The 25246-nt window shown below is 50.4% G+C and overlaps 9 protein-coding genes across 9 annotated transcripts; 6 read left to right on the forward strand and 3 right to left on the reverse strand.

Moving 5' to 3' along the window:
- Window positions 1–528: 528 nt before the first annotated feature.
- On the forward strand, window positions 529–5959 carry T069G_00193 (uncharacterized protein; the record flags this gene model as incomplete). Its single annotated transcript, XM_056167403.1, has 3 exons — window positions 529–3549; window positions 3603–5749; window positions 5806–5959. The coding sequence occupies 3 exons, from the start codon at window positions 529–531 to the stop codon at window positions 5957–5959; spliced, it is 5322 nt and encodes a 1773-aa protein (XP_056032719.1).
- Window positions 5960–7370: 1411 nt separating this feature from the next.
- Window positions 7371–8807, reverse strand: T069G_00194 (initiation factor 2 subunit family domain-containing protein; the record flags this gene model as incomplete). Its single annotated transcript, XM_056167404.1, has 2 exons — window positions 7371–8186; window positions 8256–8807. 2 exons carry the CDS (start codon window positions 8805–8807, stop codon window positions 7371–7373), a joined length of 1368 nt encoding a protein of 455 aa, XP_056032720.1.
- A 1609-nt stretch (window positions 8808–10416) lies between these two features.
- On the forward strand, window positions 10417–11821 carry T069G_00195 (argJ family domain-containing protein; the record flags this gene model as incomplete). Its single annotated transcript, XM_056167405.1, has 2 exons — window positions 10417–10844; window positions 10906–11821. 2 exons carry the CDS (start codon window positions 10417–10419, stop codon window positions 11819–11821), a joined length of 1344 nt encoding a protein of 447 aa, XP_056032721.1.
- Window positions 11822–12092: 271 nt separating this feature from the next.
- On the reverse strand, window positions 12093–12860 carry T069G_00196 (imidazoleglycerol-phosphate dehydratase domain-containing protein; the record flags this gene model as incomplete). Its single annotated transcript, XM_056167406.1, has 2 exons — window positions 12093–12505; window positions 12587–12860. 2 exons carry the CDS (start codon window positions 12858–12860, stop codon window positions 12093–12095), a joined length of 687 nt encoding a protein of 228 aa, XP_056032722.1.
- A 579-nt stretch (window positions 12861–13439) lies between these two features.
- T069G_00197 (anaphase-promoting complex, cyclosome, subunit 3 domain-containing protein) lies at window positions 13440–15371 on the forward strand (the record flags this gene model as incomplete). Its single annotated transcript, XM_056167407.1, has 2 exons — window positions 13440–13536; window positions 13606–15371. 2 exons carry the CDS (start codon window positions 13440–13442, stop codon window positions 15369–15371), a joined length of 1863 nt encoding a protein of 620 aa, XP_056032723.1.
- A 2219-nt stretch (window positions 15372–17590) lies between these two features.
- T069G_00198 (uncharacterized protein) lies at window positions 17591–19493 on the forward strand (the record flags this gene model as incomplete). The annotated part of the gene is made up of 2 exons (XM_056167408.1): window positions 17591–19089; window positions 19151–19493. The coding sequence occupies 2 exons, from the start codon at window positions 17591–17593 to the stop codon at window positions 19491–19493; spliced, it is 1842 nt and encodes a 613-aa protein (XP_056032724.1).
- Window positions 19494–19977: 484 nt separating this feature from the next.
- Window positions 19978–21097, forward strand: T069G_00199 (uncharacterized protein; the record flags this gene model as incomplete). Its single annotated transcript, XM_056167409.1, has 2 exons — window positions 19978–21007; window positions 21060–21097. The coding sequence occupies 2 exons, from the start codon at window positions 19978–19980 to the stop codon at window positions 21095–21097; spliced, it is 1068 nt and encodes a 355-aa protein (XP_056032725.1).
- Window positions 21098–21669: 572 nt separating this feature from the next.
- Window positions 21670–22694, forward strand: T069G_00200 (aldo/keto reductase family domain-containing protein; the record flags this gene model as incomplete). Its single annotated transcript, XM_056167410.1, has 3 exons — window positions 21670–21741; window positions 21811–22467; window positions 22536–22694. 3 exons carry the CDS (start codon window positions 21670–21672, stop codon window positions 22692–22694), a joined length of 888 nt encoding a protein of 295 aa, XP_056032726.1.
- Window positions 22695–22786: 92 nt separating this feature from the next.
- Window positions 22787–24463, reverse strand: T069G_00201 (amidase domain-containing protein; the record flags this gene model as incomplete). Its single annotated transcript, XM_056167411.1, has 1 exon — window positions 22787–24463. One exon carries the CDS (start codon window positions 24461–24463, stop codon window positions 22787–22789), a length of 1677 nt encoding a protein of 558 aa, XP_056032727.1.
- Between the last annotated feature and the right edge of the window lie 783 nt (window positions 24464–25246).

The raw sequence follows: 25246 nt of genomic DNA on the forward strand, positions 1-25246 counted from the left end.
TAGGGCAGTGAACTGGCTGATGGGTAATAAATTAGGCTTTATAGTGGTTATATCAGAAGTCTAACACAAAGCTGGCGTATGCCAATTATATGTTCTCAAATCCTGGCCTATCTCGAGCTTAAATTGTCAAAGGGATTGTGGCGTAAAGAATGGTAGTGATGGACCTAAGGCCGGAGACTTGATGGCTACCTGTGCCGGCTGCTATGGCGACTCCCCTAAATCTCGAATTCACGTGCTGCACAGCGGTCGACATCGATGAACCAAGGCACAAGCCGCAACGTAAGCTCTCATTCACCAACTTCTCCCTTTACAACGGTGCGGGCATCCATGCGCGGGGGAGTTTGTGGTTCTAGACTCTTCTCTCTTGTGTTTGCCACGGTTTATAGACTTGCTGACTCGTCAGTTTAACCCTGCATCTCTTCCCCTTTTGCCAAGCTGCGGCTTTCGTACTGACCTGGTTGATGCTCTTAGACTTGCGCCGCGAACCATAGAGAATGCACCTCTGAGTCCTTAGAAACATCTGCGATCATGGCGATGGACTACTCGAGCCTGCGGGCGGCCGCTCTACGGGACGGCGAAGACGAAGAAGCCGTCACTGTCGATACCCGCGCTCTCATCGACAAGGTCCTGGCCCGTTACTCAGGAGAATGGACGACGCTGCGAGAGCTCATTCAGAATGCGGCCGATGCGCAAGCCACGACTGTTTCTATCAAGTGGGAGACGCACCCGTCAACAAGCGTCCCTCTTCCCAGCGCTGCGAGCCGATCCGAGCTGTTGAAGCATACGATAGCCAACCACACGCTGCGGCGGCTGGTTGTCCAGAACAACGGCGTGCCGTTTACAAAGACAGACTGGGGCCGTCTGAAGAGAATCGCAGAGGGAAACCCCGATGAGACCAAGATCGGAGCGTTTGGTGTAGGCTTCTACAGCGTCTTTGCCGACTGCGAGGAGCCCTTTGTCAGCTCTGGCAGCGAGGCCATGGCCTTTTACTGGAAAGGAAACTCTCTCTTTACCAAAAAGTCACACCTGCCCGAGGATAAATCGTCGCCATACACCGCCTTCGTGCTAGATTATAGAAATACGACGACTCCTATGCCGAATCTGCTCTCCGTCAGCCAGTTTCTTGCTACAAGTCTTACCTTTGTTGCGCTGGAAAAGATTGAGTTTTGGATCGATGACCATCTGATTCTTTCTCTCCACAAAAAGACATCTCCCAGCGTTGACCTGACGCTGCCTCGCGACCTGGAGGCTAGGACAAAAGACAACATCATGAAAGTGACAAGCGTAGGTCGTACAAGCACACAAATTGACGCATCCTATATGAACGTAGTTGGATGGAAGCCCACAGCAGCAGCATCCGCTGCAAAAGCCTCGGATTCATACGGTTCCACCGAGGCTCCCTCTCTGAGATCCTTCTTTGCGAGACTCACCACGACAGCCTCGAACAACAGTCTCCTTAAGACAAAACAGCAGACAGAGGAAACTCAAGCTCAGACCAAAATCACAGAAGATGTTACCGCGTTGAACAAGGCCACGATATTCCTCAGAGCTACGACTGCCAGTATCAAGACTCACGTATCAGCTTCCTTTTCAGCTGAGCTTGAGCGTGCGACCAAGAAGCCTCCGCCAAAGACTACAAAGATATCCATTCTCACTACATCATATGATGAGGCTGAAGCTTCCAAGGGCTCGACCCCTGATAACGACGCTTTTGCCAAGGCTACAGATGTCTTTGCTTCTGTGCTGCCAAACAAGAAGCCGGGTGGTCGCATCTTTATTGGATTCCCTACTATGCAGACAACCGGCGCTGGAATGCATATTTCTGCCCCCTCTGTCATCCCAACTGTTGAGAGAGAGGCCATTGACCTGAACGCTCGCTGGGTTAGAACGTGGAACGTTGAACTTCTCCGAGCCTCTGGCATTATAGCCAGATTAGCCTTTGCCAATGAGATGAGCGAGCTCGATCGCAAAGTAAGGCAATCATCTGAGGCTGGCAAGAAAATATCTGCCGAAATAGTCAACCGGTTCATGCCTGAAGCGCTGCACATTCTAAAGACATTTACTTTTACCGACTCTACGCCAAGCAGTCAAGTCGGACAGACCATCGAGGAGGCTTTCTGGACCTGTTTCAAGAAGGCCTCCATCGAAGTGTATTCAAGCCGAGGTGTCTTGCAGACATCGCAAGTTCGTCTAGGATCGACAGAGTTGAATGCCTTTGTGGATAGCATCCCAGTTGTACCCAAGGACATGACGGATGCGCCATTCGTGAGAAAGCTGATAGACTTTGGGCTCATCTCGCATATCACCGTAACGGATGTCAAGGAAGAGCTGGAAGCCAAGGCTCTCACGAAGAGCCAAGCCATTAACTTTATAAAATGGGCGGGCAAGAAGAGCTTGACTGGCGAGATTGACCCAGGGAGCAGGGCTGCGCTTATGGACGTTGCCGTTGCCACTCTGAGCGATGAAAACGACAAGGGCGAAATCGTGGCCCTTGGCAGTATCAGCAACTATCTTAGTCTTTCAAAGATTCCTGCTAATATGCCAGTCCCTCCAACAACCGTTCCATATGCTCTCATTGTCAACATTAGTGCTTCTGAACTGGAAGCTCTTGGGTGGGAGCCCTTGGAGATTGTGCCGTGGCTGCGCTTTCTCATCGAAACTACGGCCTCTAGGGCGGAAGAGGAGAGTGTCACTAGATCTCCCAAATTTGCTGTCGCTGTCCTTACAGTGTTGTCCAAAAACTGGGAGGCCATGACCATGATTAATAGGGGCACGATGCAGAGTCTCGTCCAGTCAACTCCGATGATGCCGACCAAGCTGGGTTTGAGAAAGCCTACAGAGTCTTTCTTTGCCTCTGTCAAGCTTTTCGATGACCTACCGGTCATCCAAGGTTGCGAAAAGATTAAGGAGAAGTTTTTGACGGCTCTTGGCGTTCGAAAGACGGTTGATCTGGAGACCATCTTTGCTCGTCTGGTCAATGTTTCCGGTGAAGATGGCCAAAAGAAATGGAGTCATATGGAGCTCATTAAATACTTGGCCTCTGTGCAAAATGATATCCCATCAGGCGACCTTCGGAAGTTGAGAGAATCTAGAATTTGTCCGGCTGAAGCAGGGCCTAAAGGCGCGGAGCCAACACAGGCCACGACAAAACTGTACAAGGTCTCGGAACTATTTGAGCCCAAGGATTCCCTCCGAACTCTCCGGCTGCCCATCATTCAGTGGCCAGGACCTCCTGGTAGCTTCCGAGCAAACAGCCCTGAAGCTCGATTTCTGGTTGTCCTCGGCTTGCGGACTTTCCCCTCAGTTCCCGAGCTGGTGGATATGATGTCGTCAGGCGATCAGGCGCTATGGACCTCTGCAATGACTTACTTCATTGCCAATCATCATTCGAATCGGTACAACGCCTTTGATTTGAGTGACTGCCGCAAACCAATCCTACCGCTCCAGGGAAGCACCAAGTTGGTAACACCGGGTGCATGCTTTACCAACGAGAAAGCGGCGGTGCTCGGGTTTGATATCTTGAGTCGTGACCTTCATGATCACGCCAACGTAAGCACCTTGCCCCATTAAATGTGCATATTCAGACTAACATTCTATATCAGAAATTCGGTGTTGCTCGAGATCCACCCATGGCCGAGTGTGTTAATCGTCTGCTTGCCAACCCTCCCCAGAACCAACAATCCGCTGTGACTCTCTTTAGCTACTTTGCCTCTCGCATTGGAGAGCTTGGAGAAAGCAGCTTAGTCAAGCTTCGAAATGCTTCAATCGTTCCAGTGAAGCGATCAAGCTCTTCCGCTTCAGAAAAATCTGGCGCAAAGCTTGCTTATATCAGTCCGTCACAGGCATACATAGGGACATCCTCAACATATGGGGATATCTTTGACTTTGTAGACTTTGGTCCAGATGGAAACATATTTTTGTTTAAATGTGGTGCAAAGGCCGAACCGACCAAAGTGGAGGTTGCCTATATGGCATGCAATGAGCCAGCAAGGCTTCTAAGCGTGCTGCAGAGCCCCGAGAAGTACTTGGATCTGCTCAAATCTTTAGCCGAGGTTACTTCGAATCTTCAGCGCGATAAGGAACTTTGGCGCAAGATGAAAAGCTCACCGTGTCTCCTCGCCTATAAGGAACTAGTGGCGCCTTCCAAGGGCAATGCTAATAGCAATGATTTGGATGAAGACGAAGCTCCGATTAGGCAGTATCAGCTTGCTTCTGCTAGCCAAATCGTTGTGGTGGACGACATAATCAGCTACCGCCTCTTCAAGGAGCATTTGATTTGCGCGCCTGAAGAAGATATTCTCGAGACTTTTTATATAAAGCTCGGTGCGTCGAGGCTAAGCAGCATAGTCCAAGAGGATGTGCGCATCGGCTCCCACACAACAAAGCAGCAGCTGGCTGAATCGCTCAAGAAGCACGTTCTCGAACGGTCCAAGATCTTCCTTTACGAGTACGCCAACTACCGCCGGGATGCCATAAAGCACGACGCAAAGTGGCTCGAGAAGAACCTGAATGTGGAAGTGGTCCGATCGGTGGCGCTTCGACGAAGCTTGCAGGGCCAGAGGCAGTCGCACACCGAGAAACGCTCTGCGGCCGCGACATACAACAATAGGTCATGGGTCCTGTATGTGACCGATGATGGAAAGCCAGACATGTACCAGGTTGGTCAAGCGATATGCCAAATGCTGCTTGACAGGCCTAATCAGCAAGCCTATCTGTTCTTCGAACCGTTCCTCACCCTGGATCTCCTCGGACTGAGATCGCGTGGATACAACGTCGACCGAATCCTTCGAGCGAAGGCCGCAGAGGCGCGCATTGCAGAGGCAGAAAGGCGCAAGGCGCTGGAAGAAGAGCAGAAGCAGATTCAGGAGAGGGAGCAAAACTGGGCTCGATCACAGGCAGAGCATTCCAAGTCTCAGCAACTTCCGCAGGCAGCAGAGGCTGCACGGGAAGCTCCCAGATCTCCGAAATCTTCGCATCCATCTATGCCTGGAGCATGGGATTCGCCAGAGGAGAATGCGCAGGATAGGAACGCAAATAACAGGAAGAGCAGGGGCTTGTTTTCGAACCTTAGCCGGCGATTTGGTTTTGATACGCAGGATGACGATAAGAATGATTCTCGAGGACAGGTCGAGCAGTTTATGGGCAACAACTCAAATTCCACCAATCGAGGCCCTGACCAGTCTGGTGGTAGTGGACAATCGCAAAACGATGACGGCAAAGTGACCAATCCAGCTGTGGTCCAGCAGAATCTTTTGAATGCGGTCAATGCAACACGGGCCCACGGATCTGATAGCGTCTACTCAGAGCCTCAGGTCTCCGAGGTCAAAGAACAGGCGACATACTGCGACAAGAAGCCAGCTCAAAATATTACATTTGTGGCAGAAGCTTCTAACGGCATGAAAGTCTATGTGGCCAAGGAAATGACTGCCCACGCCGCTGCCTTTTTGTCCACAAATCTCGCTGCGATTAACTCTTTTGCATCGCTTCTTGTCGAAATTGGTAACGTCTACTCGTTGGCGCCAAAGGTGCTTCACATCTTTCACGACGAAGCTGGTGGAACGATAGCTTTCAACACTGGTGGAAGCATCTTTTGCAACTTCCGGTTCTTCCTCCAGCTTCATGCTGCCCAGATTGATGTTCCAAATGGAGCTGGCAAGGCTGAGGCAGGCACTTGGTGGTGGGTGGTGCTGGCTCACGAGCTTGCCCACAATCTTGTTTCACTGCATAACTCTGATCATAGCTATTATACGTACGTTGCTTTCCTCAAGTCCTTCTGGTATCATTACCTTGCTAACTCTTGAATAGTGAATCGTTTATTCAGCAATACATGGGCAAGATGATGATGAAGACGACGCAGTGGACTCAGGGGGCTCCTGCGCCGTCTCAACCATCTACTCGACCAACGTCGCAAACAGCGGCAGTGCCTTTAGATCCTCCACCGGCCTATCGCCCGGTATGAAGAACAACAGCCCAATTTCGTGATTGGTTAATATGATGAATGCATTGTGTGGCGTCTAATTTCTGTTTCATTTCTTGTTTGCGAGGCGTTTGACGAATACATTGAATGATAGATGAGGGAAGAAGGAATGGTCGCAATGACATGTTGGAAGGACAATTTCTTTAGAAAGGGTGTTGTTTTAGACTCTCCAATTAGACTCATACAACTGATGATGTTTCTGATATCTTGTCAAAGAGTTGGTAGTGGATGGGGCATGCACACAATTGCTGCATAAAGCATTGAATCACCCTGGTGACTAATGAAGCCAATTATTTTCTATTAATATTTAAATCTAGAAGAATCTCTCCCAAAATAATACTATATTGATTGTATACTCATTCAAGAAAGTCTCATAGCAGCATCCGCTGGTGCAGGTATAAGCCAAGGTCACATGCCCAGCCACGTGACGCCAAATTCCCGAAGAACCGCCCAACCTCATCACCACCTCCGATCCCAAACTCCAGATACCCGCGCATCTCAATCTTCGAGCTCGACTTCACCCGCAAACTCGGCCAATTCCTCCGCCCACGGCCCTTGCAAAACCAAGAAATCCCACCGTCGAAAGACTCTTCAATTCTCCCCCACCAAAGAGTCAATTCCCATTGCCCACCATGGTCCACCGCATCGCATTCTGGAGCTGCTTCGGTTTGTCCCTCCCCACCTGCAAAAACCCTTCGAACCTATTCGATCGAGGCGAACTCTTTGATTGAGGAAAAAAGAATACTATTCGATTGAAAAATAAAATCCGAATACTGACAATGTCTTTTTTGTTGGCATATAGGCCTAGCCGTGCGCTTCTGGCAAGTCGGCATCGAGATGCGGCCCTTCTTCAACAAGTCCTCGCTGTGGGCGTACCCCGTGTACGCGGCGGGCGGCGCGAGCTTCGGGTACTGGCTGCAGGGCGTGGACGACAAGCAGACTGCGATGCTGAACGAGCGGAAGAGGGCGCTGCTGGAGAAGAGGGCGAGGAAGGCCCAGCGGGATGCGGAGAGGGTGGAGGCTTAAGGCTTGAACATTTGGGATTTGAATCAGAGGAGGAGGGAGATGTAAAAATGAATTGAGGGGGTGTGTGGGATATCCGGATTTTTTGTACATATAGATGGGGAAGAGAAATGATGAGCTTTTTGGCTGAGATGAGCTGAGGCCCGCATCAATGGCCGTGGACAACCAGCGAAGAGGACTCAATGAAAATGATATAAAGCTACAGACATATTTTGCTACCTGCCATTCACGATATGCAAGTGAGTCATTGCTGCAAATGTCATGATACTAACACAATTGGCTTAATTGTTTGCTTGTTTTTTTATTCCTTGATTCGTTTTTACGTATTTTCCTAGCTACATGCTCATGTGCCTCATGGATGCCTCCCCTTTTACAATTCCTCCAACTTCCGCAAAATTGCAGGAACCGACTTGGCCGAACAAATACCCAGTTCCGTAACGACAGCTGAAATCGACTTGTCTCTCGTCGTGTCAAACAGCAGTCTGAACTCCTCATCCGTGTTCCTCTCCGGATCAATTTCATTGTAGGTGAGCGAATCTATCGACACTCTCTCAGTGAAATTGATCGTCTCGCACAGCGAAGTGACGCGCATGCCGAGGTCAAACGCCGCCGTGGCGACGTCGCAGGTGCCCGCTCGCGCATACATGGCGCCGTTGCTAAACATGGCCTCCGCAGCAACGAGGACGGTCGTGGACTCCTGGAGATTCGTGCGCAGGGCGCCAAAGTCGGGCGAGTAAGCGACGGGGATGCCCGCGGCGGCGAGCTTCTTGACGTGATCGAGGCCGACCCGCTCAAAGGGGTCGTCGACGAGGATGACCTTGAAGCGCTTGCCGCTGGCCTTTGCCTTGAGCAGGGCGCGCTCGACGAGGTGATGGTGGGCGTATGTGAGGATGACGTCGTCCTGGGCAATCATGTCGGCGGCGGTGTTGACGATGACGAGGTCGGCGAGGGTGATGCGCTCGTGGATGAAGCTGTCGATGGCCTCGCACAGAAGCTTCTTGGCGTCAGAGTCGGCCATGTCGATATCAATCTTGCTGATCTGAAGCTTGAGCCATCTGATGGCGTTGCCCATGGAGAAGCACATGGGGCGGCATGCTGTGAGGTAGACGATCTGGGGGTTGAGGACGTGGGAGGTGAAGTGTCGTGAGAGCGTGGTGCCGTGGGGTGTTGTGTATGAATCGATGACCTGATTTCGTAGCCTCTTGTTAGATATTTATCTCAGAGAAAGTAGCTAGATGAATGGTTTATCTTTTACCTTTTTGAATGCCAGAAGAGTAGCTTCCAGCCGAGTGGTGCTATCACTGATGGCCATGGTGCTCATCTGCTGGCCCAGCAGCAACACAGCTGGGTGCACGTCCTTGTCCGCATGTGTCAAGTTGACTCCCTTGGCCATGGCCAAATGGCTGAAGCACTCTGGAACCGATGGTTTCGCCTCCTTGGGCGCCGTCGCCGTCATGGGCGCAGCCGATCGCGGGGCGGGAGTCTTTCCATGCTGAGCACCAGCCTGAGGTCCATCTTGCTTGGGCTTGGGTTTGCCGCCCTTTGCGCTGTCGCCTTGGCCCGGTGCGCTGGCGGGAGGCTGTGGCTGTGTGACTTTTGCTGCTGCTCTCCTGGCGGCCTTTTCCTCCTTGGCCTTCTTCTTCAGCTCGGCGTTGGACAGCTTCTTTTCGCCGCCTTCAGATGCTGCTGCTGCTGCTGCCGCGGGGGCTTTGGTCTGGTCTTTGGCGCCCTTCTTCTGGTCTCCCTGGTCCTTCTTTTCTGCTGGAGCCTCGCTTTTGGGCGCGGGCTGGCCTGTTTCTGCCGCCATTAAGAGGTTGGTTTTGCGACAGGACGGGAGGTCGTTCAGGCGAGAGGTTGTATCACCAGAGGGATGGAGTCGTATCGGAAAGGTAGACTTGGTCGCGACAATTGATGCTAAGGAAGGAGTCGAGGGAGAGCTGTTACGTCGTCGCAAGATGAGGCACCAAAGATGCAAAAGCCGCAGAAACAAACAAATCCCGTCCAAAGAATGCGAAAGTGTGTCAGTCCATGAAATGCTGCTTGTGAGAGTTCAAAGGTGGGGTCTCTTTTGAGTCACTGGAAAATAATCGATGGTGGAAACGGAAGTGCCCCGCGCTAAAGCTGCTGATGCTGCAGAAGAAACTTTGGCTGCAGCTTCGGTGAATTTTATTTTACTTTTTACGGCAGCGCGAGAGGAAGCTGGCTGTAGATTTGGGTTTAGAGAATGATAACTGAGTCACGTAGAGAGAGTTGATGTGATGATAGAGTACTATTTTCGTAATGATGCCTTGCTATGAACAGGATATGCGATGATGCTCCTTCATCAGATCAAAACAGAGAGACGCAGCTCAGCTTGCTGGATGACTTGGATATGCTGCAAGGCTACATACAAACAGGCGACACAACGCGCGTGATGCTTCGATATCTAGAAAACCATCCACACGATTCCAGATCCTCAAAATCTGCCCCTCAACACTGATCCAGCCATGACGCGTCGTTCCTACGTGTCCACCACTTCGCACCACCCAAGTCCTCCCAATCTCGAGCCTCCTTCTTCACGCCAGTCCACCAGGGACCAACCGCAATGAAAGAGAAAAAGGGTTCTTTCCAAACAAGCAGAGAGTCTGTAGGGTTCCAAATATTCCCTGGCCAGGCGAACCCAGCCAGGAGTGGTCAGTGTATAGTTTTCAACTAGCAAAATTCCTCTCTCAGCTTATCGCTTCACGGAGAAGGAAAACGCCCGTGCACTTGGATGGGGAAGAAAGGAAAGAAAAGAAGAGTGAAAAAGGCGGGCGGGCGGGCGAGATTTTATAGAGCGCTGAGTGGAGCCCGTGAGCTGGGCCATTAGGTAAGCAAAAGTGACAAGCTGGTGGTACTTGCGGCAGGCAGCGACTCAGCCAAAGCAGGCACCAGTGAAGGAAGGGCTGAAGTGAATAAAGTGAATGGAAAGAAAAGAATAACGAAAATAGCTGCATCACTTGATATATGCTTTTTCTGTACCATACCAATGGCTTGATTTGGTGCATCTAACTAACTGGGTAATCTGGTGTAAAGTGGGATATGCTACTGAATAGGGCACATCAAATTCTGTTATCAGATGGATATTAACAGAAGAGATGACAAGACTGTCTCGCTGAATACGGAACCAAAAGCTAAGAATACATGGATTAAACTCAATGTTTATGAGTACAGTTCAGATTCAACAAATCAATGACTCTTTACCTGCTGCAATCGCCAGCATCGGCCCTCAATGCCATGGGCTTATCATCCACTTGACTCATAACCAGCAGTTGGCTGCCGCAAGCTTTGGCACTTGATAGCTCCGATTTTAGCTGCTAATCACACAGCTAAAAGTCTCTCTCAACCCAGCTCACACGACAATGCAATTATAGCCACTCTCGTCCTCTTCACAAGCCATGCTCAAGTTCAAGCGCGCTTATTCCACCGGCTTGGCCAGCGCCATCCCGCCGGCCAAGCTCAAGTACGTGCCCACGTCCGGCACGTATCCCAAGGGCTTCCTCGCCTCGGGCGTCTTCGTCGGCGTCAAGCCGGGCAACACCAGCAAGCCGGATCTCGCCCTCGTGACGTCGGACCGGCCAGCGTCGGCGGCGGCCGTCTTCACCAAGAACAAGTTCCAGGCGGCGCCGGTGACGTTCAGCCGCAAGATTCTGCAGAGCAAGGCCAATGCTGGGCTTCGCAGCGTCATTGTCAATTCGGGCAATGCCAATGCCGTGACCGGTGTCGGAGGGCTGGAGGATGCGGCGAGCATGGCCAGGACGACGGACCAGAGGGTTGGCAGCGAGGATTCGACGCTGGTGATGAGCACGGGTGTTATTGGACAAAGGTCAGCCTCAAGAAAAAGATGATTGTTGATGAATTGGTTTTTACTGATGCTCTCCCTCTAGACTCCCTATCCAGAAAATCGTGGACCACATCCCCATGGCCTATCACCAGGCTGGAGACTCTCACCGGCATTGGCTGGACTGTGCCAAGGCCATCTGCACCACCGACACTTTCCCCAAGCTCATGTCCAGGACGTTTGAGCTGCCGTCTTCTCCTGGCGTCGAGTACCGCATTGCGGGCATGACCAAGGGCGCTGGCATGATGGCTCCCAACCTGGCCACCATGCTCACCATTCTGGCCACTGACGCACCCATTGCGCCGAGCCTCATGAACCCTCTGCTCAAGTACTCCGTCGACCGCTCATTCAATGCGTTGACCATTGACGGCGACACCTCCACCAACGACACCGTTGCCCTGCTTGCCAACGGTGCTGCTGGCGGCAACGAGGTTTCGTCCGAGCAATCTGCCGACTATGAGGCCTTGAAGAACCTGGTGACGGACTTTTCCGCCGAGCTGGCCAAGTACCTCGTCCGTGACGGCGAGGGAGCCACCAAGTTTGTCACAATCCGTGTCGTGGACGGTGCTTCCGAAGCTGCTTCGCGTGAGATTGCTCGTGCCATCGCTCGTTCGCCCCTCGTCAAGACAGCTCTCTACGGAAAAGACGCCAACTGGGGCCGCATCCTGTGTGCCGCTGGATACGCTCTCATCTCGCCTCCTGGACAGCCCGTCAACGATGTCCCTGAGATTATTCCCGAGAGGACAAGCGTGTCATTTGTTCCCACGGACGGCTCAGCTGAGCTGAAGCTGCTGGTCAACGGTGAGCCGGAGAACGTTGATGAGCAGAGAGCGAGTGAGATTCTTGAGATGGAGGACCTGGAAATCCTGGTGAGGCTGGGAACTGGCGATAAGAGCATTGTTCACTGGACATGCGATTTCAGCCACGATTATGTTACGATTAACGGCGACTACAGGACATAAAAAATGTATAAAAAATGTTACATGTATGATGGCTAGTTTCATGGGGCAAATAAAATGGGTTGGCTGTGTACGCATATCTAAAATGATTTCTATTCCAATATCAAAATATGCTCTTCTGTGAAAGCTCGCCAAATGACCTAAGATATGTAGCCAGCCGCATCGCGTCAATGGGGCATGTGCGCCAACACTATCCAAAAAAACAAACTCCAAACTCCAACTTCTACTTTTAGCCTTTTCTATTTTTTTCTTCCATCATGATATTGTATCTTCCTTAAGCGCTCAATGTACCCTTGGTGCTGGGAACCTCGCCCTCCTTGCCCGCAACCCTAGTGGTAGCCATGCGAATCGCCACAGCCAGAGCCTTAAAGGCACTCTCAGCCCGGTGGTGGTCGTTGTCACCGCGCAGGCAGTCGACGTGCAAGGTGATGCGAGCGGCCTGAGCAAAGCTCTGCAGGCAGTGGGGGATCATCTCGGTGCTGAGCTGGCCCAGCATCTCGCGCTTCAGGCCCAGGTCGACAATGGCGTAGGGGCGGTTGGACAGGTCGACGACGGCGCGAGAGAGGGCCTCGTCCAGAGGGGCGTAGGCATAGCCAAAGCGGGCGACGCCAGTCAGGGCGCCGAGGGCTTTGGCAAAGGCGGTGCCGACGGCGAGGCAGCAGTCTTCGGCGGTGTGGTGGTCGTCAACTTAGATATTGAAGGATGTATTGTTAGAACGATATGACATCTTTATCACACACAGAGAGAGCAAGAGAGAGTGAAACGAACTGTGAAGGTCGCCCTTGCAGTTGAGCGCCATGCTCCAGCCGGCGTGCTTCGCCAGCGCATGCAGCATGTGGTCCAAGAAGCCGATGCCCGTGTTGATAGCAATCACCTGAGACTTGCTAGACTGCGAAGCGTGTGCGCTGGCGACCTCGAGCAGTCGGGGGTCGGTATCCTGGGGAAGCTCGCCGCCGTCGATGCTGAGAGCGATCTGGATCGACGTCTCGTTGGTGTTGCGGACAAGAGCCGCAGCACGGATGGGAAGAGCGGCGGTGGTCATTGTGTCTGTTCGGGGCTTTGAGTCTGCAAGATGCGAATCGGTATCGTTGCAAAAATAGTCAATTGGAGTTGTGAAAGTGCCAAAGTCTTGATTTATGCCGGTGTTGAAGACGGCGCAGGATTTGACTCGCTCCTGTATCGGAGTTGTGGAGTTCTTTTTTTCTCTCGCCTCCCAGCTTCAATGTAATCAACCAATCCTGGAAATCCGAATTCCCGGATGCAGCCAGTGAATGTCTCGCTGGACTGAGGGGTCGTTCCGCTGAAGCTACCCCGCTATTTGCAGAGCACACCCCCTGTAGCAACGCTTTAGGTGCAATCACACTCCCTAGCAACTGAACATAGCGGTTGCAAACAAACTTTACGCGCCTAGGATCATCTCTCGCGCGTCAACCTCAGATCTGGATATTCGATATCGATACAAGCACCTCTTGCAGCCGAACCCCCCAGCCATGATACCCTGTTAAGTACCTAAACGATTTGTTCTTCTTTTCCATCTATCTGTTATCTTTTTTACTGTACTTTACTTCTTTCTTCTTTCATTCTGTCCCTCTGCCCGATGTTCCCTTCTCGATGCTAGAGGATGGAGAAGTTTCTGAGGGATTGGAGGCAGGATGCCCTCAACAAGGCACAATATGAATCGGCCATCTTTATCGGAGACAAGCTCCTCGCCTTGACCAGTCTGTTATCACCAAGCAATTCTTTATCATGGTAGACCGTCTTGGCTAACGCATGTGTATTATCTATAGACGACGACAACGATGCCTTTTGGCTGGCCCAAGTCCACTTTGCGACTGGAAACTACACACGTGCGCAATCGTTCCTCTCCAAGCAAGACCTCATCAGCAGAAACCCTGCCTGTCGCTATCTTGCCGGACACTGTCTCATCAAGCAGTCTCGATTCGACGAGGCCTTGGCTGTCCTGGGGGAGCGCAATCCGACACACCTGATTTCCAATGGCCCGAGCAACAAGCGCAAGGCCTCAAACCAGGCTCGCAGCGGGCGAAGGCGGGACGACGATACCGGGGACGATGAGGCGGCAACCCGACGATTTGAGGCAGCTATGTGCTTCCTCCGGGGCATCTGCTATGCCAAGCAAAACGCTTTTGATCGTGCCAAGGAGTGTTACAAGGATGCGGTTCGGATCGACGTGCAGTGCTTCGAGGCGTTCCAGCAGTTGATGAAGAATTCTTTACTATCCCCAGACGAGGAGTGGCAGTTCCTCGACAGCCTCGATTTTGATTCAATACATCTCTCGGGAGACCCCAAGTCCTCTCAGGAGGCGGCCGAGTTCACAAAGATGCTCTACACCACCCGGCTTTCTAAATACAGAAATCCCACGGCATTCGATGTCGCCTACGATTCGCTGTCAACACACTACCAGTTGGCCGCTAACCCCGACCTACAGCTTGCTCGAGCCGATTTATTGTACACGCAGTGCCGATACCGAGACGCCCTGACCATTACCAACGCCATCCTGGAAGAGGACAAATACAACTTTGCGATATACCCCGTCCACCTCGCCTGTCTCTATGAACTCAAGATGAAGAACCTGCTGTTCCTGATTTCACACGACCTGGCAGACACCCACCCCGAAGAGCCCTGTACATGGTTAGCCGTGGGCATCTATTATTTCAGCATCAAAAAAATTGCAGAAGCCAGGCGGTATTTTAGCAAAGCGAGCATGATGGACGCACATTTTGGCCCTGCCTGGATAGGATTCGCACATACATTCGCTGAGGAAGGAGAGCATGACCAGGCCATTTCAGCTTATTCAACAGCAGCACGCCTCTTCATGGGCACCCACCTGCCGCAGATATTCCTGGGGATGCAGAACCACGCACTCAACAACATGACTATTGCAGAAGAATTCCTCAAGACTGCCTATGGGCTGTGCAAGACGGACCCACTGCTTCTCAACGAGATGGGTATCGTGAAATACCACCAGGATAATCCAAAAGACGCCGTCCAATATTTCACAGCAGCCCTCAAGGTGGCTGACGAGAATGACAGCGAGCCGTCAGCATGGCTCGCGGCGAGGACCAATTTAGGACACGCTTTTCGCCGGCTGCGGCACTATAACCGAGCACTGGCGGAGTTTGACGAGGTACTGCGAGCAGGCGGCAAGGATGCGGCCATCTTTAGCGCCAAGGGACTCATTCTAATGGAACAAAACAAGCCACAGGAGGCGGTTGTTGTCCTTCACGAGGCCCTGGCCATCCACCCGCAGGATAGCATCGCGACAGAGCTTTTGAACAAGGCGTTGGAAGAAACGGCTTTGGTTGACGGAGCTGCTGAAGAGGAAGCAGACGACTTGGCGGATTTCGAGCAGCTGTTAGAAAGAAAGAAGGTGGAAGCATCTCAGAAGGTGTACGGTAACAGACCTGGTCGTAGCATGATGGATAAGGGGAAGGGACGAGTGGGCAGGCGGCGGACGATGTTGATTGACGATGAAGACGAAAAAGAAGAGACTGGGATGGAAATGACGGACGACGATGACAATGACGAGGTCTAGGAGGCAGTTTGCGTGTATCGGGGCATTGAGGAGGTCGCGGGAGTCAGCGTGGCCAACCTCGGGTGTTTTGGCGATTGAGCATATGGCATTTTGTTTTGACATTTTATGAAACGGGAAACTGGTGCGATCAGATTGACTGCATGGATGGATGAATAGAACTAAGCAGGCATTGGGATGGGTTTTGGTCAAAGTGGATTGCTTCTTTTCTCCGTTCCGCTGTGCTTGTGAAGGGATGACTCATATGCAACCATTTGGGATATATTGAACAGGTATCTCAAATACCCACAACAAGAACCTAATAAACTCAACACAGCTGTTGCTGCCTCAATATTTGCATCCTTTATGTTACAACTTGCTCGGCTGTGAAACGTCCCTCTTGTTGGTGTGTGTTTGACATTGCTAGCTTGCCTAGATAAGCCACAAGAGACGGCCATGGTTACACCATATTTCTCCTCCCCGATCTTACCTAGACATGTCGATCATGGTAAAGATCTACTACGAGTTGTTGTACAAATTAGTGCTCGATCATCAGATAGATCCTGCCAACTATAGCGTGGATCTTGGATATAGTGACGTCTGTTCCTGCTATTACTCGAATAATAGTTCTTACTCAGGCAGTATGGGTGTCTCATAAGTCCTAGTCGAGGTGCAATATCACTATTTTGCAGATCATCTATCCTCCCTTGTGAGTGTCTGAGATCACTCCATAACTGTAAGCCTTCCAATGCTATCTATGCGATGCCAATGTCCCTTCTTTAGTAAGCCAAGTTGAATCGTCTCTGTATCACCTTGCTGTGAGACATGGGGTTTGCATCATCTGGCTGAGAGATGCTGGGAAGAACCTAGCAGTCTTATTAAGCTGCCAAAATCGTCATCTATAAAAGGTCTACCTTATTCCGTTTCACCAACTTATTTTTTGCTTCTCCTCGTTCATCTGCATGATTGCATTGTCAAAAATTGAAGTCATATATCAAGCAACAATGAAGATCAATCTCACTTATCTAGTCATTCTGGCCAGTGCGGCTCTAGCCAACGCAGATTGTAAACCACTTGTAAGGGTTACCATACTAAGGCAGACTTTGTTCGTTACAGTATGGATAGATACTAATTGAATTGGGAATCTAGGGCGCAGAATGTACAGGAATCTTAGATCCGAGCTGTTGCAAGCCATACACGTGCCTCAACCATATCTGCAATGTAAGTCATGTTCCGTGTCTGCAATGATTTAACTACTAGTAGTATGCTGAAATGGTCGGCAGTTCCAACCTATATAACTTGGTATCGATATTGGGTAATGACCGCCATCTGCTGCTGGAGGAGAGAGCCTCTGGTCGTCGCATGGAGTTCTCCGCTGGAGTTTAAGCTCGGCCGGCCTTGGGCGGATTAATAGAAAATTCTGTCAAGTAGTGGTATGGCTTTTCGAATTGTTGTGCTATAAGTGCCATGGCATGTTATCTGTGAGATGATGCACATAGACTCAAAGCTCAGCGCAGGAACTAGCCAGTTGTGGCGGCTTAGTTGAACGTCACTCACTTTAAGCAGGCGGATGGCGAAATGCATGTGTCAAGACCCATTAGCCCAATTTGGAAAATGCTCACTTCCAGCCTTTAAACACTGGAACTTGACTCTATTGCAGTATATCCTGGTAGTGATTTATCTTACACTTATGGGGGAGAGTTGAGCGCCTTGTTGAAAGCGCTTGTGCAACTATAATGTCTAACAGCAGCTCACTACAACTACGGGACACGATGGTAATTTCAACATCCAGTCTCATTTCTACTTACAAGTGTTTCATTTGGCGACTTAAATTAAATTGATTCCTGGAAATAAGTCGACCGTCAGATGGCTTCAATAGGAGACATAGGGGTTTAACTTGCGACTTGAGCACTTTAGCCGTTTGGTCCCCCACCTACTTCAGGCAGGCCAGGCACCAACGGGCCAGTAAATTTGGGTTGTCCCACTTGGTCTTGACACTGGCGTTTGGAATCTGGAACCTTGAGTTTATAAAGATGAAGGCCTCCGTGTTAAGCCGTCGACTTCATCTGACTCGGTCACTTCAATGTACTCGCTTACTTCATACTCGGTCTCCGAGATTTAATCTTAATTCTTCAACCTTGCACGCTGCACGGCGCTGCACTGCCATCACTGAGTTGACAACTCTCAACAAGTTAAATTTGAACTTTCCCAGAGGCTACGCGGAAGACGCAGACAACCACAAGATGAATATGGCAAATCTTTTACTCAACCTTGACCTTCTGCTGAGCCAGAATGGAACTTCGGAATCAAGCCAGCTCAACAACAACCGCATCACCCGAGGCAACACGCCATCTGGAGCCCTCGAACATGTCCTGCAGCCAGATGCGACCCCCAGCCAGATAGAGGCGAAGCTGTGGATTGTAGATCGCATATTGGAGCCTCAGACGATTCCGCACTTCATTGAAGCCACTATGTTTGGGGTTCTTTCTGACGGGAGTCCGTCATCGTTTCCGCCTCTGTCAGAAGAGGTTGTAATGCTGATGCAACAACCGCTGGCGTCGTGGGCGCCGCCTCCATTCGACGTCAGTCATGAAATTCCCGTGCAACAGATGATGGTGCGCATCGGCTCTCATGAAGACTCGACTCGGTTGGTGCCCATTTCAAAAGAGCTTCACTCAATGAAGTCACGGCTCTGGGAGGGCATCATGCCTCTTTCTGAGCGGCGATGGAACGAGCTTAAACTTGACTCGCCCGAAAATTTCCACGCTGCTTGCCAGTACATCTGCGCTATTACGAATACCTTTCATTATCTTAATCTTGCACCCATCAAGGGAGCCCTTCGCGAGACGTACAGTCTCATTTGGGCACATTTGAAGGACTTTGAAGACGCAGTTAATGCCAAGAACAGACTGGAAAACAAGCCAGAAGTTCAAATCGCAGCTCGGTGGCACGAATATATCAAGGCTCACTTTAATCTTGTCGCTTCACGCTCTCACCGTTGGGTGGTGAACACCATTGACCGTCTCCGTGTTCCGATTCTACAGGAGCTTTCAGGCATTCCCGCAACGGCCGAAATTACCCCTAGCCCCGAGGAATGGACACTGACAAACAAACTCCACGATTTGTTGGAAAATGGGGCTCAGGCCGATTCAGCAATCTTTTTGCCAATGGACGGATACGAGGGAGAGGATCTAGCCGCGCAGGATGATGCGCCGCCGCGACCAGATGCCTCTGAGCCATACCGCAGGGAACCCATCTCCTTTTCGGCGAACGCAGATGCTCGAAAGGCAGATTACTATTTGAGGCTAAAATATCTGTCGCGCACTGAGGCATGGCTTGGTCAGGAGCGTGGCGGCATGGACATGCCCGCTGGCTTGCCGACCGGCTTTGAAGTCTTGTCTGATTATGCAAAAACGGCTCAATGTCAAGTAACAGCACAAGAAAAAGTAAGGCTAGAGCTTCGAGGAGAGCCGGTACCCATAGAGCAGGAGCAATGGGTGATGAAGGCAAACCAGTTCATTGGTTCTGGAAACAATTTTGAATGGGGATTTGTGGCATATCGTATCTCTCATGATCATACGGATGAGGAGTGGGAAGCTTTCAAGGAGAAATTTGAGACTGACATTGCGAATTGGGGCCGTGAACTGAGCAAAGTCGATACGATTAGAGAAAGGTCAAAGATTTATTGGCGGGATGCTCGGGATTTGGGCATCGCGGATGGAGACATTAATACCCTCAGAACGTACGTATTTCACTTGCAAACAATCTTCAATCACAGCCTAATCACTTACCATATGATACAGTCACTTCCAATCTTTCCGGGACTTGGAGGAGTTTCCATCTGGTGTTCACAGCGACATTCTTCTGGCGGCGGACAAGGGCGTCATCGACTCATATCTCCACCCAGTACCGCAGCAAGGCGGCTTTGTGATTGCCATTGACGCGGACCATGACCCCAATGAGGTTGATACAGAGCGCATGGATGAATCTCCGGGCTACAAGGGCCTTGTGCGCGTTCTTGGGAGCTTGCTGTGGGATGATGTTGGGGCTCTTGTGTTTATGCAGACGCAGGGTTTGTTTGAGCTGTGGCCTCTTGCGATGCATCACCCTCAGGGAGTGTATGAGGGACCACTGGGAGGTTTTTAATTGTATGAAGTTGATCCGACCGAGGTCCTATCTGTCTTTTCTTTTGTTTCACCAGAAAGATCACCCCAATTTCGCCCGAAATGGAGAGATGCTCAGGGACTGACCCTACTCAATTTTTTAACAAGCGCAAATATTCTTAATACAGAAGCTTAATGATAGACCTACGACTAAATGCCGAAAGATAATTCTAATTAAATCAGAAAACTCAATATATACTGTCTCCATCAAAGATTAGTAACAGAACCGAACAAAAGCTGAGCGCGGAACTAGTGGTCGAGATGTTCAGCTGACCGACCACCTGTTATGGAGGCGTCATAGTGGCATCACATCCAACACCATATAAGCAATGGCGAGTATTTCGCAACACGGATTTCGTCAATTAAGAACAATTGCTTGTCTCGTGCCTAGGAATCTGTTTCCAAGTCATTACAATTCTCGTGGCTGTCATATAACACACAGACAAATTATGTCGCAACCTGACAAAATGGGCCGCTTCATTGAAGCCATGAAGACCGTCTACGGCCCCTTTGACGAGTTATCAAGTGATAGTGCAAATGATTGGATCCCTCCTGATAATCCCGGAGCCGGCGGCCATCGCGGCAGGTATCTCTGGACAGATGCCTTTGGAGTCGTCAACTTTATCACTCTCTTCAAGGAAACCGCCAAACCAAAGTATCTCACACTAGCGAAACGATTGGTGATAACTGTCCACGATATACTAGGCCGCACAAGGGACGGAAAGAAAAGACTGGACGGCGCAACGGATGAAGAGCCGCTAGTAGGAGGCCTGCGAATCGGCAAGCTAGATGCTTCGGGGAGCGACGGCGATGGACAGTACCATCATTATTTGACCCTGTGGATGTTTGCGCTAAATAGGCTTTCTATTGCGGCGGGTGAGAGAGACTGGAATGATTTGGGAATCCAGTTGGCGAGGGCGATTCATCCGCGGTTCTTGGTGCATTGCTTGTCGGGGGGCGTCAAGATGGTGTGGAAGATATCCATGGATATGAAGAGTGTGCTTGTCCCTTCCGAGGGCCATTTAGATGCTGCGACGGGATATGTCGTTTACAAGTTGATGCAAACGACTGCATCGAAACAGGGCCATCGAAATGGTGTGTTACAGCAGGAGATTAACGATTACTGGAATCTCATGTCCAGAAAAGGAAGCTTGTCTCCTGGAACCGACATGCTGGATCTGGGCATGGGACTATGGATGTGTCACATCTGGAGAGACGAGCCGTGGGCCATCAAATTCCGCAGCAAGGCATTGCCAAAAGCAGAGGAGCTACTTGACTCAACTTCCATAATGATGCAACGAAGCGCATCACGAAGACTGGCGTTTCGCGAGTTTGGCACATGCGTTGGCGTGAGTTGTAGTGATGCGAGTGAAGAGCTGCAGGATCAAGTGGAAGATTTATTGCAGTTTTGGGATAAGCACCTGGATCGAGGAGATGGGGAGGACGATTTGAAGCCGATTTCGCGAGTGATGTATGCGACGGGTCTGGTTGTTGGAGGTGAGACTTCTGATTGGGACTGTCTTTGAGACTTTTGGCTGACTTTGAGTAGCTTTTAGGAGAGGATATCTTGAAGATGAGGTGGATTGAGGGTTGAAACTGGTAAAAGTTATGGAGTTTCGGTGTTTGGCTTGCATCTGTTGTTTGGATCCTTGTGTTGTTGTGGACGATAGTCTCTTGCGTGGCCATTGGAGCCATCACAGACATGGCAACGCCACATTTATGGAAGACGTCATTGTATTCATAATATACATGTAATCCAGAGTATTTGTCATTTGACAATCGTACAGTTTAAATATCTGTAAGCATCAAGCGAAGAAGTGGGTGAACGGCCTGGAGATGCAGCAGCAACGGGATCTGCATTTCCCAAAAGTCCCAATCTGGTAATTTTCCCACCCTATTCCCGTTCTCTAATGGCGGGGATAAATGCTGTAAAGCCGATGTGCTAATTGGATCGGAGAAGCTCTGGGTGGGCCGATCTATTGCACATTTTAGGCCCGTCTATCGTTTGTCGATCTATTGTGTGTTGAGATACTTAAAGGTATTCTATCCTCCACCGGTCGATGAATTAAAGCATCGATCTAGAATAATAGATTCACAACATATCCTTGAGAAACTTACCACAATTCATTATAAAAGCATTCACCAAGGGAATCGTTACAATGGCGCAACTTACTCTGGCGTCCAAGTATAAGATGCTGTCGGGCTATGAGATTCCCGTCTTAGGGTTCGGAGTAAGTCGTCAGAACTATCAGATACGCATACTAATTGAGAATGAACATAAAAACTAACTAATAACAAAGACTGCCGCTGGTGCTGACCAACATTTTAAAATTGGCCACGAGAAGAGTGTGGCAGCTAACATCCACGCGCTCAAATCCGGATACAAGCACTTTGACTCAGCGCGCGCCTACGACAGCGAAAAGGCCTGTGGCGAAGCAATCAGAGCATCTGGCATTCCCCGCGATCAAATCTTTATTACCACAAAAGTTCGCAAGGGTGGATACAAGGAGACCAAAAAAGCCATTGAAACGAGTCTTCAAGAGACGGGGCTAGACTACATCGACCTGTATCTCAATCACAGTCCCTATGGTGGCCCGGAAGCGAGAAAGGGAACGTGGAGAGCGTTTTTAGAAGCAAAGAAGGAGGGAAAGATTCGATCCATGGGAGTGTCCAACTATGGCGTGCATCATCTCGAGGAGACGCTTGCGTACATCAAGGAGCTTGAAGCAGAGCTGGGCGAGGGCAACGCGGGAGAGATTAGCGTGGGGCAGTGGGAGATTCATCCTTGGTTGCCCCATCCGGATATTGTCGAATGGTGTAAGAAGCATGGAGTTGTGATTGAAGCGTATTGTCCGATTGTCAAGGGGCAGAGATTCGATGAGCCGCAGGTGCAGGCTTTGATGAAGAAATATGGGAAGAACGGAGCACAGATTCTCTTGCGATGGAGTTTGCAAAAGGTACGTAATGCGATTTCTATTTGTCACTTTAATATGTTTGTGTAATAGGATGCTAACATGTGCCACAGGGTTTTGTTCCTCTGCCAAAGAGCGAGACGCCATCCAGAATCGAGGCTAACACGGAACTCTACGATTTTGAACTGACAGACGAAGACATGGCAACGCTGGACTTTGACTCGTATTCACCGACTACGTGGGATCCCACAGTTAGTCCTCTGGAAAATTAAAAACCAGATAGATAGCCTTACACGATATCAAAATAGACTCAGCAATGCACAAAGTTTGCGACGTTATCTACTTGCGATGATGCCCCAATCGTCTATGGCAACTCCAACACCCACTGCATCTTCTCCAACGCCGCAAACAAGTCATTATCATGGTACTTTCTCGCTACAATCTGCAGGTTAACCGGTGCTCCCTCAAAGTCACCCTCCTTCCACATCTGCCGTACATGTTCATCATCTTTACTCAAAGGCGCAGGCGCATCAGCAGCATACTTCTCCGCCCCCTTCTTACCGCCCCTGATCGGCGTGGGCACAACCACGCCGGGATAATCGACGTAGTTCCAAAAAGCAGTGTAGTTGGGGTAAAATGCCATTTCATGTTCGCACGCAGGACCAAAAAAGACTGGGCAAAGAACGAAATTGACGTCCTGAGACTCCCAGTGGCGCGCAAAGTCGCAACGGAACTGGTCGCGCTCGAGGTGCTGTGCCAGGATCTGGTATGGCGTCAGCTCGGGGCCCTCGGCGGCTTTGATGACCAGTTGTGTCAGGGGGAGCATGGGCTCGCCTGAAGCTGCGAGATGCTTCTTCAAGCCGTTGCCGCCGTCGGGCCAGTATGCGAGGATGACGTTGTTGATTGCTTTGGAGACGTTGTATGGCTCAAATATCTTGATGGAGAAGTTATTTGATGCTTTTAGCTTTTCAATTGCCCAGTTGAGAGCTCGTATCACAGGCGGTTGCGGCACAATAACCCCATCGTTCATCATGACTCCAATCTTCAAAGGCTTAGGTTGTGGTAAAGATTTGAGACCGGTCCAGGGCATAGGAACAAGGGTTGGGTCCACCAGATACGGCTTCGAGTCCAGTAATACGGACATGAAGAGGTCCATGTCCCTGAGGGAGTTACACAGGGGGCCGGCGGTAGTCAAGATGTTGAGTTCTGCTATTGCACCACCAGCTATAAGGCCTTTTCTAGGGACAACACATGTCGTGGGCTTGAAGCCGTAGATACCGCAGAAGGCAGCTGGATTTCGGACGCTTCCTGCAATGTCGGAGCCCATGCCGAGGATAGATCCTCGCATGGCCAGCAGAGCGGCTTCTCCTCCACTAGACCCTCCTGCTGACAGACGAATGTTGTGAGGGTTCAAGGTACGGCCCCATGAGGAGGAGGTGTCCAGATGCATTATAGCTTGAGGCTGGTTGGTTTTGCAGTAAAAGACGGCGCCAGCATCTCTCAGGGCTGCTACTATGTGGCAATCTTCTTCGTCTTTGACTCTTGTATCATAAAGGCCGATGCTAGAATAGTGTCCGGCTAGAGGCAAGTGTTCCTTGACGCTGAAGGGGACGCCATGAAGGGGGCCAACTGTCTTTCCCGTAGATTTTAAATGCTCATCCAAGTGTTTGGCTTGCTCAATGGCATCATCCATGAACCATTCGGTCAGACAGCCTGTCAACTGGTGTGCGATGATAGCTCTCTTAGAAAACGCTGTAGCGACAGCGACCGCGGTTAATTTCTTTGAGGCGATGAGGCCTGCCAGAGCGGTGGCATCGTATTCCTCCGTGATGGCAAGTTCTTCGGGGGTCAAAAGACCACATTCTTTAGGAACGCCGATGACGTTGTTGGGAGGGTTGTTGATAAGCTCAATAGGAAGTCGAAGGCTATCCGGTACCTTGGCGGCAAACTCTTCAAGCACAGCTGCCCGCCTAGCTTCATATTCTGGAGAGCCTTTAAGGAGAGGCTTTACCTGGACAACTGGGAGAGTCTTTGAAGGCATTGTGATAGTATATCACTCTAGCTACAGAGTACCCACCAATGAGGAAGATAGACGAGAAGGGATGAAACGAGGGAGAAAAGTACTACTGAAGGGAGAAAGGGTTGAGTACAAGATGCTGGGTTGGACAGATAGGGCCAATTCTGTGCTCGCTGAGCTGAACATTTTATAAGTGATTTACTTTTACAAGCCGCCTCAATCAGGCCATTGAACACATATCGATCGTGCGGAGAGACACCCCGGATTGCGTAAACTTTGAGATGACCATCTTGACGCGCGGGGAAGAGGCGCACATTGACAAGCATTCAAGAGATCTCAACACCTCCACGGAGAGTCTACAAGGAGGCTAGATTCTGAATTTGGCAAGACATGATTGATAATCGTCCTATTTGACTTGCCAGAAACGGGGAGACGGATTTACAAGAGGGAGGCGGACTTACAATGAGACGGACGGACTTACAATGAGACGGACGGACTTATAGTGAGACGGACTTTCAGTGAGGCGGATGTGGCTTACGTGGTGGTCGTTAATAATAAAACAGTGGGCAAGCGAAGTTCAGAAAAAGCGAGACCGCAAAATGAATAAGTACATACATTCAGTAATATGAGCATTTAATCAATTCATCGAGTAGCACTTTTGTAGGGGAAACCCTATTCATCTAGCACCCGGATTTTATTATACAAATATAGTAGCAGTACTAAAGAAATATAGATATAGCAACTACTCTCTTAGTAGGCGTATGATTTAACTCGTGGGTGTTCGAAATCTTTTCGGTCTTGGTTTTT

The sequence above is a fragment of the Trichoderma breve genome, chromosome 1 (genome assembly GCF_028502605.1).
Source record: "Trichoderma breve strain T069 chromosome 1, whole genome shotgun sequence".
Taxonomy (NCBI): domain Eukaryota; kingdom Fungi; phylum Ascomycota; class Sordariomycetes; order Hypocreales; family Hypocreaceae; genus Trichoderma; species Trichoderma breve.